The 20,629-nt window shown below is 38.1% G+C and overlaps 1 protein-coding gene and 1 long non-coding RNA gene across 2 annotated transcripts; both read left to right on the top strand.

The window, feature by feature from the left end:
• The first annotated feature begins 1,519 nt into the window (after positions 1–1,519).
• On the top strand, positions 1,520–3,935 carry LOC113020379 (uncharacterized). Its single transcript, XR_003272192.1, has 3 exons — positions 1,520–1,857; positions 2,643–2,703; positions 3,188–3,935. It is a non-coding gene; the product is annotated as an uncharacterized LOC113020379 (long non-coding RNA).
• A 6,728-nt stretch (positions 3,936–10,663) lies between these two features.
• dpep1 (dipeptidase 1) lies at positions 10,664–20,622 on the top strand. Its single transcript, XM_026166304.1, has 10 exons — positions 10,664–11,160; positions 11,296–11,422; positions 12,977–13,109; positions 13,186–13,336; positions 15,245–15,314; positions 16,484–16,660; positions 17,433–17,517; positions 17,642–17,717; positions 18,492–18,627; positions 20,282–20,622. Exons 1-10 carry the CDS (start codon positions 11,027–11,029, stop codon positions 20,468–20,470), a joined length of 1,278 nt encoding a protein of 425 aa, XP_026022089.1. The 5' UTR covers positions 10,664–11,026; the 3' UTR covers positions 20,471–20,622.
• The last annotated feature ends 7 nt before the right edge of the window (positions 20,623–20,629 follow it).

The following is a 20,629-nucleotide window of genomic DNA, read 5'->3' as shown; positions in this document are numbered from 1 at the left end:
TTTATTCGAGCAACCAAATAATAAGGTTATTGTAATGTACAATTACACAAAAAAAGAAAAAACAAGTTTAGCTCGAAAAGGAGTGGGATGAAGACAAGCTTTTTAACTCCCACCCCTATATATATATATATATATATCTGACTTTCAGCTTGTTGTGTTTGTGGATATATGACTGACTTTAATTATTAAACATTCGCACATAAATAAGTGACGTCATATTCAGTACTTTTGACAGTTCACTCTTCGGCCGCTCCATCTTATTAATTCCATATACATAAATGTCAATTTCAAGACTCAACCCCATCATTTAATTTGGTTTTGATTGAAATTGAATATTACTTAAACTCTCTTAAATTAACTTCCAATATAAAAGGTTTATCATTGATTGAAATTCATTCAGAAATGTTTAACGAATGAGCTGTCACAACTTTCAAGTACAAAGTTGTTATGAAGTCTGTCACATCCTCCCCCCCTCTTTTTTTTCTTTTTTCTTTTTTTATCCTTTATTTATTTATCCTTCTTATTTCATTGTACTGTATATTGTTACTCTTATTTGCCTTGTATGTCTACTGTACAAACTGAACTGGAATGATTGACTGTTCGCTTTATAAGTTCAATAAAGTTTGGAAAAAAAAAAACCCTCTTCAGCTGCTCCCTTCTGCCGTATTTTGCGGAAAAATTATCCACACCCACCGCCACGCTATGAATTGTGGGATATATGGGACCACGAAGCGTGCACCGGACCACGCTTGATATTTGGGGAAATCGACGGCGCATTTGGAGTATGCATTTGAAGTAGGGGAGACCGGGGATAGTTGTAACGTGGGTCAGTTGTAACACTTCCAATTTCTCCAATCAGGGCTAAGTTTCAAATGATGTGACTCATCCTGTGCATGCCCAACTCAGTTCTGCTATCACATGTGAAAAATCAGCACATTTTGTCAAACACAGACAATTTAACACGAAAAAAAGTAATTTGTATGGCAAAAAGTAAGTTTTTCTACTTTATTTCAATTTCTAATAGCATTATTTGCTTTTCAGTTAAACTCATCAAACTTAAATTGTGTTATTTGTATGTCTGTGGGGATATATTCTGTGTAGGTCTTTAGTGCTAATGTTTTAGCCGTTGCCTGTAATGTTAGCTAGTTCATGGCTATAGGAGTCTGGGTCAGTTGTAACAGCAACAGTATGGGTTAGTTGTAACAATAATGCAGATGTTACAACTTACCGCACTATTACTTTAACTTATATTAAACAAGTTGGGGCAACGACATCAGCAGAGAGAGGTTCACTGGTTTCATTTGTACATGCGGTTAATGCCATTGGCAACACAATTCCTCCACTGTTTGTGTTCCCACACATACATTATGCAGACCACTGTGTCAGAGATGGACCAGTAGGAAGTACTGGTAGTGGAAATAAATCAGGATGGGTGCAAGAAACAGATTTCCTCATCTTTCTGAAGCACTTTGCAAACCACACCAAGGTAAAGTAATGGAATTGCGATGCTGCACTGAAAAAAGTCTAACATGCAGTCATTCATTCAATCTAATAAGTGCCATTCAAAACAGAATAAAATCATTGATTTGATTGTGAAACCCTTTCTTTTTGCATTTTAAAATACCACTTTTGATTTGGATGAAACTAAATATCTGTACAAAGGACACAACGCAAAGTTTTTGATTTCTCTCAAAACATATATTTCTTTTCATGTTGAACAGATAATATCTTTAATTTGAGTCAAAGTGATTTGCAATTGAACACGCCCACCAGAAATAGACCGGGACCCATTTTTATTCTGCATGGCTGCTGGAAACATCGTGTCACATCTTTGATTAATTTCATCTGAAAATAAACGTAAGTAAAGCCAAGTGTGTTACAAAAGCTTTTATAATTTGTATTGCCAAAATTGCAGAAAATAACCCCATTTAAGCTGGGTCGACAGCCACCCCTAATTTTTGCATGATTGTAGCTGCTAGCTACAAGCTAGCTAGCTATCCGGCGCGACGTTAGAACTGGTTACCAGAAACCGACCATCACAGTCAGGAATGCAAGTTAGGCAAAAAGCCGTTTTTTACCAGTATACTAACTAGCTAGCGTTACCACGATGCATCGGTGGTGGATACAGCTAGCTAGCATAAGTTCATAGTTCATAACATTCATAGTATAACTCCGTGCTCCGCTTCGTTTGAATTTTTCTGGTGAGCGCGCGGTTTCTAGACACAAGCTTGTGTTTGTGCGCGCACGTTTGTCTCTGTCTCTCTTCATATAAATATCTGTGTGTTATGTGTGTGTACACCGAGCGCAAAAGATAATTATTAATGTGCATGATTTAGAGACAGAAATAACACGCCAGCATATAAGATCAATGACATAAGACTAATTCCTTCAATTGACTTTCAGGCGCGGCTCGGAAAAATGTGCATTTTCTGAAGAAATTTTAATTTTAACAGCATTAAATTGACCCTATGCCAAACTTAGTCGCTAATGGCTGGTCTGTAGACTGTTTGGTAAACCTAAATCAAATTATAGTACTAGCTTTTTATAAGGATGTGTATGTCATGTTACGTATTTCTTGGTTTTTCTATGTTATGTGTTTTATAGAGAAGTAACATTATTCTTTTTTTTCTGTATGCTTTCAGAACCACAGATCGCTCCATCCATTCCATGGCTGAAGCATACATTTTCATTTAATCTGAACAGGTATCATTTTGTATTTACACTGCACATCCTTTTTAAACATTTCATAATAATCTAGACCCTCCATCATTATCCTCTCATTCACCTTGCTGATGTGTTGAGGACTTGATAAAAGAATACATGGTATGTCCATATCTGTTCTGTCTCTACATGAGATGCAGTCTCTTGATGTAAATTTGACAACTCTGCTATTAAATGCAATGATTAATGTAGGACAGCAACGATTAATCAACTCATCAAGTTAATATCTTAGGGTTCTGTATTGTTTTCTTTTTTTTCTTGGGCTTTGTGGAACATTTATGAAAATTTTCCACCATTGATTTAATTTAATGATTATGCAATTCACAATCTGATTAGTCAAATAATTGTTCTAATAGTCTGTGACCAAACAACTATCAAAATAGTAGTTTATTATGGTCAAAGATTTATCAGGTGTGCCAGACTTCAGTTCTTCACTTGTACATTTTGTTCCATATTTTACCTCAAGATATCCCAGAAAGATGAAGCTGAGGAAGAGCTGCAGAGTAACCACCATGGCACTCTTCATCTTCAGGGACAACTCAAGCCTCCTACATCAGCGTCGAGACATCGGGATAATCATTGATGGTGTGGAAGTCCTGAATGAGTTGCCTTCTGTGGCAGCTGGAGTGGCAATGGTCTTTGGACTCTGTTATGCTCTTAAAATGGAATATCCACGAGGATTCAGGTTCACCTTTGAGGCTCTTCAAAAGATTATGATGGAGCTTGACTTTAACAAGATGACCTCTAAGATTCGCAAACTTAATTGTGAACTTAACACTGCACAGTAGTGTGTTTGCATGCATGTGTGGATGTGTATGTGCACATGCACATGCATGTGCATGTGTGCTTGGTTATTTTCTTGGTTGGCCTGCAGTGGTATTCTACATTCAAAAATTATAAGAACACCCATTTGAAAGGGAGAATTAAGTTGATTTCATTGATACATGTGTAGATTTTTTTTTACATTGTACAGGCACAGTGCACATATAAACATTTTTGAGTACTTGCAAATTGGTTTAAAAAGAGTTTTTATAATGGTTTTATGCCAGTTTTAGACAGGTTGCAGGTTTTATACTGGTTTTCAAAAGGTTGCAGGTTTTATAAAACAAACATTTCTCTAATCATTTCTGCCGTAGCACTAAATCTGTATATTACTAATCCTCTCTATTGATTATAGTTAAAATGGTTTGGAACAATAAATAATTTTGAAATAATTGGTTGGCCAACTGTCTTGTTTTTTATAGGAAATGCAGAGCATTTTTGAACTGAAATAAAATGAAATGTAAAAAATATAGTTTGAATATATGTAAATCAATTACCTGGCTTCAACACAAACATATGTTCATGTTAATTTGGTTCGATGTGAATACATTAGGTTGGTTAAATTTCAATATATTAGCTTGGTTCAATAATTAAAATATGGTTCTATGTAAAAAAATCAATTTGGATCAATGCAAAATTTAAAGTTTCAGTCAAGTCTAGTAATATTGTTTATATCAACATAAAAGTATCAGGTCAAATCAAGTGACTCAATTTGGATTCTCTGAAGCCAAATATTTTGGATGTGACAATTGGACATCATTTTTTTTAATTTGAATAGGGTTATTCTTTTTACAGTGTGGTGAACAACTACATTTTTCCAGCTTCATTGTTATGTTCAAAATTGGTGCAAGAGTTGTAGGTTATAATGCCCACTGAGCCAATGAGGCCAACCTCGAGGAAGACCAACCAAAATTAATGAAATATTCAGTTGCAGAAAATTCCATAACTTGTCTTTTTTGGGGGGTTGGAATATGTTCAAAAGCTAGATTTCTGCATTCTGTCACACACACAAATAGCTACATAAATGGCTCTAAGTGCATTCATGTGTTGAATAAACAAAGATTACATGTTAATGTTTTGTTAGTACCCTTATTTCATTGTGTTACATTTCACCCCAGGATATGTTACAACTAACCCAGACTATGGGGTTAATTGTAACATTTCACTCTTTGTGTTTGAGGCCATACCATGCAATGGGTAATTGTGCTGCAGAGAAAATAGCTGCACTATTTAATAGCCGAGACATGTAGATACTTTGCATTACATTTTGAATCCACTACCTTAAAAGAGCTTCAATTTACAGACAGAAATGTCAAAAATGTTACAACTATCCCCGGTCTCCCCTACATGACAGCCGTCGTCGCGTGGCGGTGACCGCACTTAAAATGCGTACTTCAAGCGTGCAGACCCTGAATTGGGACACAGCCTCAGTTTACCTGCATGCATCCTCCTCCTCCTCCTCACCTGTCAGCCGTTTAACACCTGCTGCTAATTCAAGAAACACGCCCACGTTACCTGGTGATAGTAACAGTTTAACTGGGCAGCCGGTGCTCGATATAACGCAATGTCGGCGCATTTTTCTGCACAAGTTAGTAAATATAGTTGTTTTTTTTTTCCGAGAGCACTTTATAGGCGAACCCACTTTATCAGCAGCTGATGTCCAATCACCGGCACACATCTTTGAAACCTCACCTGAGTTTCAGCTCTCAGTGGTTAAACACTGGCCTTAATTCACTCAGGTTTTGTTTGTCGCTGTTTTATTTACAACTGAGCAAATCGGTTTGGCTGAGGTTAAAGCTACGTTTCATAACTGCATAGTTTTACTGAAGTTTAATAGTTCACTGGCACATGTGTTAGACTGAACCGTTCGCTTTTCTTTATCTGGTGTGTTTTGGATTTAACAGTGAATTTTGAGACTAAACTGACCTTTAAAATGTTTTATACAAAGAGGAAAGAGAAGGCGCATTTCCACCGAGAGGAGCAGAGTTTGCAACAGCGTGTTCATCATGGAGAGTGCTGCACTTGTGTCAAGCCAGCCTCCAATTCGAGACTTGCAGTCAAGCCAGCCTCCAGTTTGTTTTACGTTCCCTGTGTATTCAAAGTATTACGGGAATGGATGTGGAAACCGGATTTCAAAATAAAAGCCAACTTCGAGTGAATTAACAGATATGTTAAGAACATAATAACATATAATTTAGGCTTTTTTGAAATATATTTTGAAATCACTGAAAGGTAGGTCAATTGTGGACAATTTGAAAAGGCTTTTACTTTGGAAGGCAAAATCAGAATGACTTGATATTAATATGGTATCACTGTGGGGCTGTATACTGTTGATCTGGAGTGGAATTACCCTGTGGAAACAGGAAATTTCCATTTTAAAACATTTTGAAATCACTGAAAGTTAGGTCAATTATGGACAATTTAAAAAGTCTTTTATTTTTGAAGGCATAATCAGAATGACTTGATATTGATATCGTATCACTGTGAAAAAGACTGTGGTTGGAAAGTGTTGATATAAAGTTCAAATAGTATTTGGAAATACGACTTTGGCTTTTAAGAGCATTATTAAGTCATTGAAAGAGTAGTTCAAAAATGAAGATTCACAGGGCTTTTACTTTGAAATCTAAAATAAGATGGCCTTGATAGTGACAGGGCACAATTAGGGTACAAGGCTGTGTCATATAGATCTAACATTAGAGTTTGTAAAAAAAAAAAAAAAAAAAAAAAAAAAAAGCCTAAATTATATGTTATTAACATATCTGTTAATTCACTCGAAGTTGGCTTTTATTTTGAAATCCGGTTTCCACATCCATTCCCGTAATACTTTGAATACACAGGGAACGTAAAACAAACTGGAGGCTGGCTTGACTGCAAGTCTCGAATTGGAGGCTGGCTTGACACCAGTGAGACTGCAACCTGGACAGAAATATTATATCATCCGTTTTTTAATAGTTATTCAACTGTATTCTGAGCACCAGCGATCTGTTAGAATTTTTAGAGTTTATTTAAGTAAAAATAAATGCGGTTAACAAATAATTTGTGTGATTTTTTTTTTTTTTTTTTTTTTTTTGGGGGGGGGGGGGGGTTGTTGGTGTTTCGGTCATGTTATGTTTAACTGTCAAAGGCTTGTTAGAAACTATGAAACACATCGTGCAGACTTCTGGATGTTTGAAGAAAACTAATACTGCTCATGAATGACACTAAAGGCAGGAAGGTGTCCTTTAAAACTAAACATGTTAATAGGACCTCCCTATTTATATCATAGTTTATGACAGCACGTGTATTTAAGTAATAGCCTACTGACTTCAGTGCAGTGGTGAACAGTCACACAGCTCACGTGGGTGTTAAGTGTGATACTCTTTAACTATAATTTATCCAAGTTAACGTCAGTTAACCTTCAGACAGTTCTTTTGCAATGACAACCATAAACACTCATGTCGCCGGTAGGTTTCTGCTGTGCCAGCTGTTTAGATTACAGCTGATTATGCAGTAACCATGGTAACCACGGACTCTGAGCATGCAGGTCAGACAACAATTTTACATGTATGATCTTAAAACAGGACACAGCCACTATACACCCTGAGCTCATATCAAATGTGAACACAGGCTGAGTCTATGTTTGACGTTGTTTTCTATCTAATCTTCCTCTCACACATTTAAACAGCAGCGAGTCTGCAGCTGAGGGAACACAAACTCAAACTGTCAGAACAGATTTGCTCGTTTCTTGGATTCATTTGGTGATTTATTAAATGTATAACTGTTATTTTAATCTGCTGCTGAGTCTCTTACGCTGATGAAAACGCAGATGACACAGATCACGAACACCTGTTCAACCAATCACTTTCATTCCACTTTGATCTGCGACAAACGGATGCGTTCATCTCTGTTACAGTGTTGCGTTAGACTGCTATATTTTTTTTTGTTCTTTATGCTGTAGATTTTCACGTCTCTGGAATAGTTGGCAGTAATAAGGATGATTTTCTGTAAAATCATTTTGATATGACCCGTGAATTATACGTAGATGACAGTTAAATTACTCAGCCGGGAAACTCTGTGTTGACTCAGAGAGCTGAAGATATCGTGGACATGCTGACCTCGCTCCGTGGTGTACAGGTCCGTTTACCCTCATGATTAATATTCACAATTAAAATATTAGCCGAACATCATGAAGTCTGTATGTGTTTCATAGTGTCGAACAACCTTTGTACAGTTAAAGCCAGCAGTTACTACATGACGGAAACACCAACGTTATCTCTTTTCTGCGTTTATACGCAGGTCACGCTGATTACTGAACAAAAACCCAAAGATCAGCTGTTAATCGAATTTATTTGGCGACTGAAACACGTAGGACACATAAGAACATCAGGAAATAAAAAGCCGATAAATATAACGTCAGTAAAAGAAGTCAGTGTCAGCGGGGGTTATTACAGCTGTGTCCCGGGCCTGCGCTTTGTCGGTGGTAATTACAGCTCGATTGCTTGCGAGGCGAGGCGAGCGGGTCTATCGCTTCGCCGTGAGACTGGGCAGACATCTCCGAAATCATCGAAGCACTTTTGCAAAGAGGCTGTATCTTGACAAACCGACCAGACACATGAAGATTAAACCACTACATTCTAAAAAATATTAAAACGGTATTTGGTGACACACAAACAGGGTTTTTCAAAGTTCAGTTCTGTTAGTTTCCACATGCCGGTTGTTGTGTGCTAAAAACAATGGCCATCAGGCCAAAGCAATGGTTTTGACTCGATCAGCGGTAACCCCGCCCCCTGAGTTTGATGGGTGAGTTTGACAGATAAAATTATTTCATGGTGAGACCTGAAGGTGTCAACTGTGCCAAAATGAATTGATTAAATACACCATTAAATAATTATTTAAATGTGGCAATAATTAATTAATTAAATGTGTCAAAAACATTTTTTAATTATTTCCCATTTTAATTAATTAATTAATGGTGTATTTAATTAATTCATTATGGCAGTCCTGGCGTTTCATACCATACTAGAGGGACCGAATAGCTGAAGGCTCTCCCTCCCAATCTGCTTTTAGAAACTCTGCACACAAGCAGGCAGTCTGAGAGTAAAGTACTATTATGTCTTCAAGGTATAATAATGTGGAGAGATGGATTTTAAATTCCGTTCTGGATTCAGCGGTCAGCCAATGAAGAGAAGCTCACAAGGAAGCTCTTAATTTGTCTTAATTTGTTTGTTTTATTATTTATTTATTTATTTATAACTGAACTTTCAAATTCAATCAAGCCAATTTAGTAGTTCTTGTAACCTTTTATTCTTTTATTTATTCCGCATGCTGATGCAAAAAAGACTGCTGTCAAAAGGTTTTGTTGCTCAAAATGTGCACAATAACGATGGAGAATTTTCAATTCAGATTTACTTTTATAGCGGGGAATCACAATAGTAGTTGCCTCAATGCGCTTTAAGATAAAGACCAGACAATAATACAGAGAAAACCCCACCAATTATATGATATGCTCTCTCTTTCTAGCCCCTGTCAGTATACTTGCTGCACCATTTTGGATCATCAAGAATCTATCTGTATTGCTCAAATGCAAGAAAGCAGTCCTACATATTTGTGTAATGTGCACACTACTGGAATCCCAGATTTCTCACAGTGTTAAAGGAGATAATGGTATCTAGAGTAAGCATTTGGTTAGATACAATGTTTCAAAGAAAATTTAAGCCAAATGTAGTAACCTCAGTTTTGTCTAAATTTAGTCATTTTTGTCTTTAAAATAAGCTTTTAGTTTAACTAATTGAATTTTGTTAAATAAAGCCGGGTCCTCTCCAGTTCAAGGGGCTTATTATAGACTCATTGAACAGCATTCATTATAGCTGACACCGACCCAGCGTTCAGTACCAAAAGACAATCTTTATAGTTAATTTCTGAAAAGTCTAAACACACATACACAAAGGACACAAGGAGTTAGACTGGGGCCGTATATGTTACACAGAGGTGTTATTTGGGTTTGGACAGAGACGAATAACAAAAACAGCTGAAGACTAGAAAAATTTGCATTTCCTGCGAAAATGCTGTGTGGATGCCTTAAGGGCTGAAGATATCTGCTGAAAAAAGCTGAAAAAGTTGAGAAAAAAAAAAAAAAAGCAAAAAATGTTGCTCTGAGCAGGATTCAAACCTGGCCCTTCTGGTACTCAAGACAGGTTCTCATCTCACTTCGCCAACGTCTTTCTGACAAAGAATAGGTGGAGAGACTGACAATTGTGCTGAAATGAGCAGAAGAAGCTGAGAATTGTGCTGATAAGAGGTGAATCAGAAGAATTTCTGCTGAAAAGAGTTGAATGAGCAGAATTTCTGCTGAAAAGAGTTTAATCAGCAGAATTTCTGCTGAAAAGAGTTGAATGAGCAGAATTCTGCTGAAAAGAGGTTTTTGCTGAAACCAGCTGAAAAAGCTGGTATTTGTGCTGAAAACTGGTGAAAAAACTGAAAAATGTGCTGAAAAGGGGTGAAAAAGCTTAAATTTGTGTTGAAAAGAGTTAAAAAAGTTTAAGTGTTAACTGAAAGAAATGTTGCCATAAGCGGGATTTGAACCCGGGCCTCCCAGTCCGAGAACGGATGCTCATCTCACTGAGCTAAAACACAGCTCAACCCGGCAAGGAAAATCAGTGAGGCCACTGATAATATGCAAAAAAGGGCAAAAAATATTGAAAAGAAAAATCAATATCTCAAAAAGTATAGAAGTTATGAGCACCAAAAGTCATAGCCGGAAAGAGCAGAAAGAGCAGAATTTTTTTTAAGATTTGAACGGTGAAAATAGCACAAAAACTGTGGGAGTAGTTGAGTGCCAAAAAGTGTACGGAAGCAACTAGAATAAAGTATAAAGATTAAAGAGAAACAGGAACTCAATAGTGTGGATGCCTATTAAGGCATCCACACAATTAAGACACTCAAAGGGAAAAGTAAAACACCAATTGAAACCAGTTTTTTTTCTGCTGTCAAGCTTCAACAGTCGTGTGACCTCCTTATGACCAAACAACAACAGTGGGAAGAAACTCCTTTTTTACCCAAACGAATCCTTCACCAGTTATAGGCTCAGGAAGGGGTGGCCATTTGTTGAGGGTCAGGGGAGGAAGACAGGACAAAGACACACTGCGGAAGAGAGCCAGAGATTAATAAGCTACTGAGCTGCATTTATTATAGCTGGCGCTGTAAACTTACTCAGCACATAGGAGGAGCAAAGAGTAGTCCTGCAATAAAAGGTACTTCGAGGCAGCCTTTGTAGTGATTTGGCACCATATAAACAACTGAAAACAGAAAGAATCTGGAGCGAAAATCTGTAAAGATCCCAACAGACAAAGGACTGAAGGACATTTAAGTAAGAAATCTGCTCAAGGACTAAGATTAAGGTCAAAGAGAGGCTCAGCCACTGCAATTTTTGATTTAGTTATCAGGATAAAACCAGACAAACAAAGAGTAAGACAGGAATCTATTTAGTGCGTTTAAACTTTAGGAAATGCTGCACAGGGTAAATTTGGCTTCATGCTTGGTGCTCTGGATCACTTCCTGCGCCATCACCTTGGCTGTGGATCCCAACGATTACATGGCCAGAGCCTTGCAGTTAATGTCAGAGACGCCACTCATTGATGGGTAAGTGAAATTTTATTTGTTTATTTATTTATTTGTGATTAGTGTGTAAATATCTGCGATTGAAGTCTAATGCTGACCCAATAAAACAAGTTCACTTCTTTCCTGATGTGATCTTTCTCCTGTCCTTTGTTCCAGTCATAATGACTTGCCTTGGCAGCTTCGGTCACAATTCAACAATCAGCTGAACAAAGTGGATCTTAACACACTGGCAAACACTCACACCAACATCCCTAAGATCAAGGATGGACGACTGGGTGCTCAGGTACACACGATGGAAGAATTATTAAAGAAAAAACATAATTTCAGTGTCAATGTGCTCCTTATTCATGGGCTCCCACAGCTTATCTACAAACCTTCCTCACTGGAGACATCTCACAAAATAACATAACTGAATCAGACTGATCATTTTAAAAAGTCATGTTACACTCTCATTTTAAATATATTATTAGCAGAGAAGTCAGCCATTTCTTCAAGAGATTAAAAGCATCTCAAAAAATCTATATCTGTCAATACATTTTGTTTTTAATTGCAGTTGTACAGAGTTGTACAAGGAGTGCACAGGAGACGGAGTCCAAAACTAAAAGGCAAATATTGATAGTTAATTTCTAATCTCTAAAAAGTCTACACACAAAACACACACAGGACACCAGGAGGAAAACTGGGGCTGTACATGTTCACATTGATGGCTTTATTTGGGTTTGGACAGAGAAGGGTAACAAAAACAGCTGAACATAATTAAGATACTCACATGGAGAAATAAAACAAAACAATAAAATAATATAATAAAAATAAATCACTAATGGGAACCGTTTTTCGCAAAAGGAACAGAAGATGTTGAAACTACCATAACTGAAACAAATAGACACGAAATATGAAGCTAAAAACTAGTTATTACTTAAGTGATTAAGGAGGGAAACAAAAAACAGAAGGAAGGTGTTACACCATGTGGAGGGGAAGGAAACTGGGAAAACAAAGGGCACTTATATTGATACAGAGTGAAAGAGCTGGCACTCATTCCAAGAAAGCCCAGAAAATAAGAATCTAAATGAAAGATTCAATAATACTCCTTTCAGGCAACTATCACTAGAACGAAAATGAAATCAAGACAGGGATTCAGAAAAGCCAACAGAAGCCGAGCATTTGAAACACTCAAAAAATTAAAATCCCTCAAAACAATAAAAAAGAATTTTTTGGGGGGGATTTGTTTTTTGTTTTATTTATTTTTTGTCATAGTTAATTTCTATTAAAGTTTCTTGAATGATGTCATGTGCATTGCGCAAGAGGTGTTGGCTACATGGGGCGTGATACAAACAGTCATTGCTAGGAAGACATGCATTCACTGACTGGGTGGTTGTGGTCTCGGGATGTTGCTGACTCAGAACGTACACAAGTCTGTCACTTCCATGCAAACTACAGAGGACCGCAGCAATATCATAGCGACCAAACCAATCACCAGGAAATTTTAACCTACTGGTTAGGATGTGCACACTTTTCCCTAGCAACAGGTGGTTACTGATCTGTAGGCTTGCGTGACTTGGGCTTTAGCAATCAATCACTTTCCCAGTGACAGTCATTAGCTTCCAGCAACCACTCACAATCAATGCCATGAAAAAGAAACACGCAGCCGCCTCCACCCACACCCACAAATTAAAATATGAATTAGCCACACCCTGCTGAATCAGAGAATCATGAGGGGGGCAAATACCTTTTTTACAGCATTGTGCATATGTGTTTGAGAGTATGATTGTATTTTATTCATCTTTGTTTAACTTTGAAAGTTAATTATACATAGTATAATCTTTGCTCTGGTCCTCAGTTTTGGGCAGCATACGTCCCCTGTGACACTCAGTACAAAGATGCTGTCAGACAAACGCTGGAGCAGATAGACGTGATTCACAGGATGTGTCAGAAATACCCTGAAATCTTCATGTTTGCCTCCAGTAGCCAAGGTGAGACACTGACTCCGACAGTTCATAGCTGTCCTTCTCCTGGTTGTATCACACATCAACTGTCATGTCTGCACAGACATCTTGAAGGCCTTTAATATGAATAAGACCGCCAGTCTGATTGGGGTTGAGGGTGGTCACTCACTCGACAGCAGTCTGGGGACCCTGCGCACCATGTACCAGCTGGGGGTGCGCTACCTCACACTCACCCACTCCTGCAACACACCTTGGTAAGAGCCACCACCACATTTTAAGGCATCGGTCAGACCTCAAAGATCAATTAATTTGCTGTTACTTATATAAAGAAATGTGTTTGAATTTTCAGAAGAATACAAACAATGAGTAGGTTATTTTCATGTTTCTATTGATTGACTATAATGCTGCGCAAAAGTCTTGATAAACACATTGTTTCGTTATATTTTGCTAAGAAAATTGAAAATAGCCGTAGTGATTTGCAAGGCATGGATCGAGCCTGGTCACAGACAAAAATCAATCGCAATGACAAATTCAATCAACATCTTCACTGAAAAGTGTTTTTGAGAACTAGTCTGGAAAACTGAGCCTCTATATTTATATGACATGTGTTTTCCAGGCAGAAAATATAGTAGCTATTAGTTCTAGTTCTGTATTTTCAGCTGAGTTAAATATGCTCAGTCACATGCCTTCACTTCCCCATTCAGATGAATGTTTATCCAAATTACAACTACACAACATTAAACAGAAAATGCAGAGTTAGGGACTGTGTCACTGTGTGACAGTTTCAATAATAAATTCATGTGAAAAAGAATCAAGAGACGTCTTATGTGAAGAATAACTTCCTCTGGATCGTGTTTGCACTGTTTCCATTCATTAACTGAGCCGACAGTAAGGTTCAGATGTTGCATTGGAGCTGTGGAGAGCACGGGGGATTCCTGCAGGCCCACTCAGGCAGCAGTATCACATTCACTGGCAGGTGAATCTGTACTGATATGCTTTACCTCAACAGTGACCCAACCAGGTGCAACCAGCAGCTGGTTAAATTTAGGAAACAGAAAGAGAATAGAATGCCTTTTGTGTCACGATACATGTGTACAGAGAATTTAGAATAGCCTTTATTGTCATTGTACAGAGTACAACGAAATTGGAGTGCCACTCCCTTGGTGCAAGTTTCAATAATAAATATAAATGTAAAATATAAAAAGTACACAAAAACAATCGTAAGTACTCAAACAATAGTATGTACAATATATACAGGATAGCAGCATTAATATAATGACAGTATGAATAACAGCATAATATAATGACAGTGACGGTATGGAATAGGTTCAATTGTTTTTGTGCTTATTTACTACGGTGATAGCTCTGGGAAAGAAGCTATCCCTGAATCTGTTTGTCCTGGTTTTATGTGACCTATAACCGTCAGCCTGACGGTAATAGTTCAAACAGTTGGTTGCTGGGGTGAGAGTGGTCCTTGATGATATTGCCAGCTCTGCTGAGGTACCGAGAGTTTGCAGAGCATCTCCTACTCAGTGCAGCTCAGGATCCAGGATCCCCATGCTAAACAAATCAAGCTCTGGAATGGCGCGGTTACGTCTGCAGCTCGGACACAAGGATTTCACTACATGTTGTACTCTGTATGATTGTGTATGTGACAAATAAAGTTTGTTTGTTTTTGTAAAGGTTTTGTGCAGACATGCATGAAAGAAAGGGAGGTCTGCACCTCACCATGTGAACATCGGCCTCCAGGAAGATGTTAAACTATATTACTAAATTCTTTTACCAATTCTTTTATTTTTGTTTTTAGAATTGGGAAAACGGTGAACTTTATATAATCTGCTACGTCTGAAATCATGGAGAAAGACCTTAAAATATCTCTGTACATCTTCGCCTCTGTCAGTGCGCCACAGGGTGGCTGTGGCCACAATGTAGCTTGCCATCACCAGTGTGTGAATGTGTGTGTGAATGGGTGGATGACTGGATGTGTAAAGCGCTTTGGGGTCCTTAGGGACTAGTAAAGCTATACAAATACAGGCCATTTACCATCTTTCTCAATGTTTCATTAAATGTTAATGAACACTTCAGTTTACTTTAAATGAGTTCCAGATTGTTCGTTGTCTTAAGTTTTGCATGTTCACTAACACTTGCTTTTTCATTCACAGGGTAGATAACTGGCTCGTGGACACTGGATCAGAGCCATCGGAGCATAACGGCCTCTCTTCTTTTGGCAAAGTGAGTGATGCAAACGTGGGAAATCATTATTTCTGGGAGTACTATGTTACACATTAACATCTTTTGTGTAGCTTTATTCCTATTCCTCTTTTTTCATTTAACCTCCTAGGACCCTGTGTCCATATGTAGACATCACATTTTGGGTTATTTAGACTAAAATACTCAATTTTGCTCTACATGGGCCTGATATCCACTTACGAGGACATTATACTGCTACTGTTCTATCAAACTTTTAAACAAATATCCTCATATGTGGCTCTTATTTTTCTTAAAAACAAAAATAAGGTTAAAAAAAATCTGGTAATTCTTTGTTTTTTCATTCATCAGGCCCCAATATGCCCAAATATCAAAGAGAAATTAAAAATGCATGTCGTGAAAGAGTTCAGGTCTTAGGAGGTTAAAGCTGACCTTCTTGTGTATATGGTAAATCACTACTTTTCAAATGTTTAAGAATCTCTTTATGTTAACTATTTAAGAGGCCTTTTACACAAGAACTGGACTGAAAATAAGTGACAGCAGGCCTGAAGGAGAGATTTGAAGTTAAAATTGTTGTTTTATATGCAAGTGATCAGGAGAGAGCTACAACTCAGACTGCTGACAGCCATTTGTAAAAACCATGACCTCATTAACTCGGAAAAGAAGCATCAGAAAACACTGACAGAGCATCAATAAAAAAGTATTCCGTTATTATGTTTTATAGCTTAACGACATTAGCCCAAAGTTTCTTCTGAGGCACTTCAAAGAAAATAACATTTATTGCCAGAGGTTATATTGGTGGAATTGGTGTAAAAAAACTCTGCTGTTGATAACACGCACATGAGCTTAGTGAGGTGAGGTGGAGGGAGTGTTGGAGCTGTTTGTGATGGAGTTAGATAACGGCAGACTAATAAAAAAAAAATTGCTGACGCATGATTACATAAACAAATTAATGTGTTGTTGAATTTTTAAAAAAAAAAAGCCTGAGAAAAGCTTTACAGATTTTCTTAAATCTTACCTCTTAGCATGTGTGCTACATAAAATAATACTTAAAAAGATCAAAGCTGAAACACTGGGCACATCCTCCCAACCCTCACTGAAACTAACTGAAACTAATATATAAATAAGGAGCAATCAGAAAATATAAAAACAATAACAACCACAGTGGTAACCAAAGTGCATTCACATTACAGCAAGTAATTGCGGAAATGAACCGCCTGGGGATGCTGATCGACCTGGCTCATGTTTCTGAGGAGGTGATGAACCAGGTGCTGACCCTGTCTAAAGCTCCGGTCATCTTCAGCCACTCCTCCGCATACGCCGTCTGTCCACATAAGAGGAACGTCCCAGATGACGTCCTGAGACGAGTGGTGAGTTCACGAGACACAACCGAAAGAAACAGCAGGTCAACCTAAAGGCTGAGGACCTCGTGAAGATCAGCAGTATATGAATAGTTCACATGGTTATTGTTTGATTCTCTCTCTTGTTGCATCATCTTTGGTGTTTGCTCCTCAAATAGTTGAAACCATCTGAAAAGTGGGAGTAAAAGCAAGGAGTCACAATGCAAATAGAGGGTTTAAATTATAACAATATATTGTACTTTAACAAGTTAGCATCCACAACCTTTTGCCTGAAACTTTCACATCAAATTAATGGAGTGGAATAGGAATAATATTTAGCTCTTTCCAGCTCTTAGAAATAACACAAAACTGGGCCCAAGTGCACCACAGATGTTGTAAGTGATCTGGATGTGGGGGAGCAAAATGCATCAACAGATCACCTGATCACAGTAAAACACGCAGCCAGCTGATATTGAACTGCTGCTTGGGGTCTTAGATAACACATCCATAAAAGCTCTTTATGCAACAGATGAGCTGCAAATGGCTGTAAATGGATCAAGTTAAATGATGCGTAATGACAACTTCCCTCCTAAAGTCAATAAAATAAGATAAAAGCAAGAAAGTTATTGTACAGCACTGTAAAATGATACACGTAAAGTTATAACCAGGAAACGTAGCAGAGGTCAGTGCACTCATGCGGATCATTGGGACGTGCATTTTGTGGCCCGGTTGATGCTTTTCTTGACTTTCTGTCATTCTCTGCAGTAGATCAGAGCCATTTAACACTAGTCTGTCTCTCCAGAATGAAACTAAAGGAATTGTGATGGTCAACTTCTACAATGACTATGTGACCTGCAGCAATACGGCTAAATTGTCTGATGTCGCAGGTAAATTACTGCTGTGACCATGACATCTGCTGTAAACCAGTCAAACATTAACATTTATCTTTTCATTCTCAAAGCTATCTTCTGTCCATTCACTTCATTCTCAAGTTTGTTGCTTTCATTATAGATCATTTCGACCATATAAAGAAAGTGGCCGGGGCAGACATCATCGGCTTTGGTGGAGATTATGATGGCGTTCCCAGGTGTGTTCCCACATAAACTCGCTGAAATGTGAAGACATTGGCACACCGTGGAGAGATGCACCAAAGTTTTTTTTTGCTAATAGCTCTTTGGGAATCACCTTGTTGGTGCAAAAACACTTTCTTCTCCTGTCAAACTATTATCTTGGGTATTTTTCAGAGATTCGTCTAAAGAAATTGGAACAAATGATGTGTTTTTGTGCTACTAACAAAGTCTTGTTTTTAAGTGTCTATACTGGTTCATCCTTTTACGTGCCTTTTATTCTTGAATGATTGAAAGGTCTGTGTTATACATGGCTTTTAAAAAAAAGCAAAGAATATTCATCTGAAAATGGTTAGGTACAAGGACTGGACTGAAGATGCATGGAAAAAGCAGCCAGTGTCCAAAGAAACACTTTGAAAAACATTCACAAAGCCTGGAGAACTACTGGTCAAGACCACTTTAAAATATTGCAAGAAAGTGTGAGTCGTTGGAAGGAAAATATGATGAAATGAGGAGTGGTTCAGGATTTTTCCACAGTACTGTAACTTTGCCCGTTGGGTAGTTAGACTCGTGTCATATTCAAAATTGTCTTGATGAAGAAAAAAAACCCACCAACACTTTTCTTTACATTTTGCTTCCAATGAGCTGGATTTTCTTGTAATTTTTCTTGATAAAAAAAAATTGTGTTTGTTTGTTTTAAATATAGTACTGCTTTTTGGAAGTGCTGTATAAAAAAAAAATCCACTCAATTTTACATCACATGTAACTCGCTGGTTGTAAATTTGTCCTTTTAGAGTACCTGAGGGTTTGGAGGATGTGTCCAAGGTCCCCAATTTGGTGGCTGAACTGCTCAGGAGAGGATGGACTGATGAGGAAGTCAAAGCTGCTCTTGGAAATAACCTGCTCCGTGTCATGAGTGAGGTTGAGAAGGTAAGGAATAAATGCATGCACACAAACACACACAAGTAACCTAAACCTCGATGCACTTCATGGGTTCATGTATCATTTGGAGAGCTGTGTGAAGAAGCTTGGTCAAGTTGGTTGCACACGTTTGATTGATTGGCTTGTTCAGTGGTAAACATATTTACCTTAGATGCAAAAGATCTTCAGTTTGAAAGTAGAGGACAAAGCTAGCGTACTCCCAGTGCTGATCCCAAGCCTGGATAAATGTGAGGAGGAAGGGCACCTGGCCAAATCAAACATGCAGATCTGTTTCCCCTTGGGAAATTAGAGAGAGCAACCAAAAGTACCTGTTAAGACGTTTCCTCACTCCATCCATTTAAACCAGCGTGACAGAGATATCAGCCTCCTTATCTGAGGATCTGCAACGATAAGAAAGAATTAGATACTCAGCACACCTTAAAGCAATAAAATCTGATATAGCAGTTGTTTCCGGATTGTAATTCTGAGCTGGTTGATGAAGTGACTCTAGTAGATCTGTTATTCCATTAAAAACCACCAAATGAGTGTTTCCCACCTAACCCCTCAAAGTCAGGTTTTTATTCTCCACCAACTGTGAAATCATAAAATGGACATTTTCTTTGTTACAGGACCAAAAGTGCACAAGGTTGGGCTGAAATTTGGGTCCTTTTAAGTCACAGATTTTTCCACTATTTTTGAGCACCACAGAGACCAGCTGCATGACATCGTCAAGGCTGAAGAGAAAAAATCATTTCAACTAAATCAATTTTATACCAGCTGCAAATGTCTTAAAAACCAAAATCCATGATATCAAACTCTGACCATCAATATCGTGGGATATATCATCAACTCAAGAGCAACACTCCTCCAAGTTAATGCCTGCAACAAAAGCTAGACTGGATGTTTATCTGTAACAACTTAAAACGGTGCATTACTGTGCACATTCAAGGGAAGTTGATCAGGAGTGAGTGAGTTCTTTGCATGTGTGAGGCCACTCAAAGACCTGCTGTGGGGATCCGAGTCATCATGTTGGTTTCCTCTAAAATGGCTCTGAATGCAAGGTGTTTAATAATAATTCCTCCAATCACATCCATCACAAAATGTTTTGCGCTAGCTGGTTTCTGCAGGTTGTCTTGTGACAAATGTCCTTTGCGACAAGTAGCAATTCACAAAGTCATTACCTAACCGAAAACTTAGATGTTTACGGTTAGGTAATGACTTGTCGAATTATATCTGCATCTCAGCTGACTTTACAGCACCAGATAAGCATCTGCATAATGATGGGGGGGGGTTATAACATTTAACTATTGTGAGTTATTGTTCCTCATCCCCAGAAACCACACCTTCTACCAGTTTCTCTGCATTATTATCGTTTTTCTTTGATCAAGTAGACTTAAATTTAACAGCACTATAGATAAACAGATGAACCCTCATGTGGATCACTGGGACATATGCCTGAATACAATCTCTAAGCTATCAATGATCATCTAAAGACCACTGAGCTTTTTTAAAATGTGTGTGTATAAGTAATGTTGGTGTTGACAGCTACTCCGTGGCTACATCAGGTTTTAAACAATGTCTTTGAATAGCAGATGGGCTCACAGTGAATACACCCCATTAGTGTTTTTGTCTCCTGCCTGACGATGTCATCTTTGTGTGTCAGGTCCGCGACAGCATGAGCAACGAGATCCCGGATGATGTTCCCATTCCAAACGAAGATGTGCAGAACCCGTGCAGAACAAGCTTCGGATACCCCAGCACTACCGGCTCCAACGGATCAGCCCAGTCGCTCAGTACACTGGCGCTTCTGATTACACTGGTTCTCCAGGCTTGGATTACATCAACTGTTTAATGGGTGACTGTAGAACTTACAGTATGTAAGTCCTGAGTTACATCCTGAACTGTAATGCTATACCGCTGAGAGAAACTACTGCACAACTTTCTCCCCTCATGCAGTTTTTAAAGCTTTAAGACTCAATTATATTAACTAAAATGGTATAAAAGATGGACA

Source organism: Astatotilapia calliptera, chromosome 1 (genome assembly GCF_900246225.1).
Source record: "Astatotilapia calliptera chromosome 1, fAstCal1.2, whole genome shotgun sequence".
NCBI classification, from domain to species: Eukaryota; Metazoa; Chordata; class Actinopteri; order Cichliformes; family Cichlidae; genus Astatotilapia; species Astatotilapia calliptera.
Note: the sequence above shows the minus strand (reverse complement) of the source record. Positions and strands in the feature narration are given on the sequence as shown.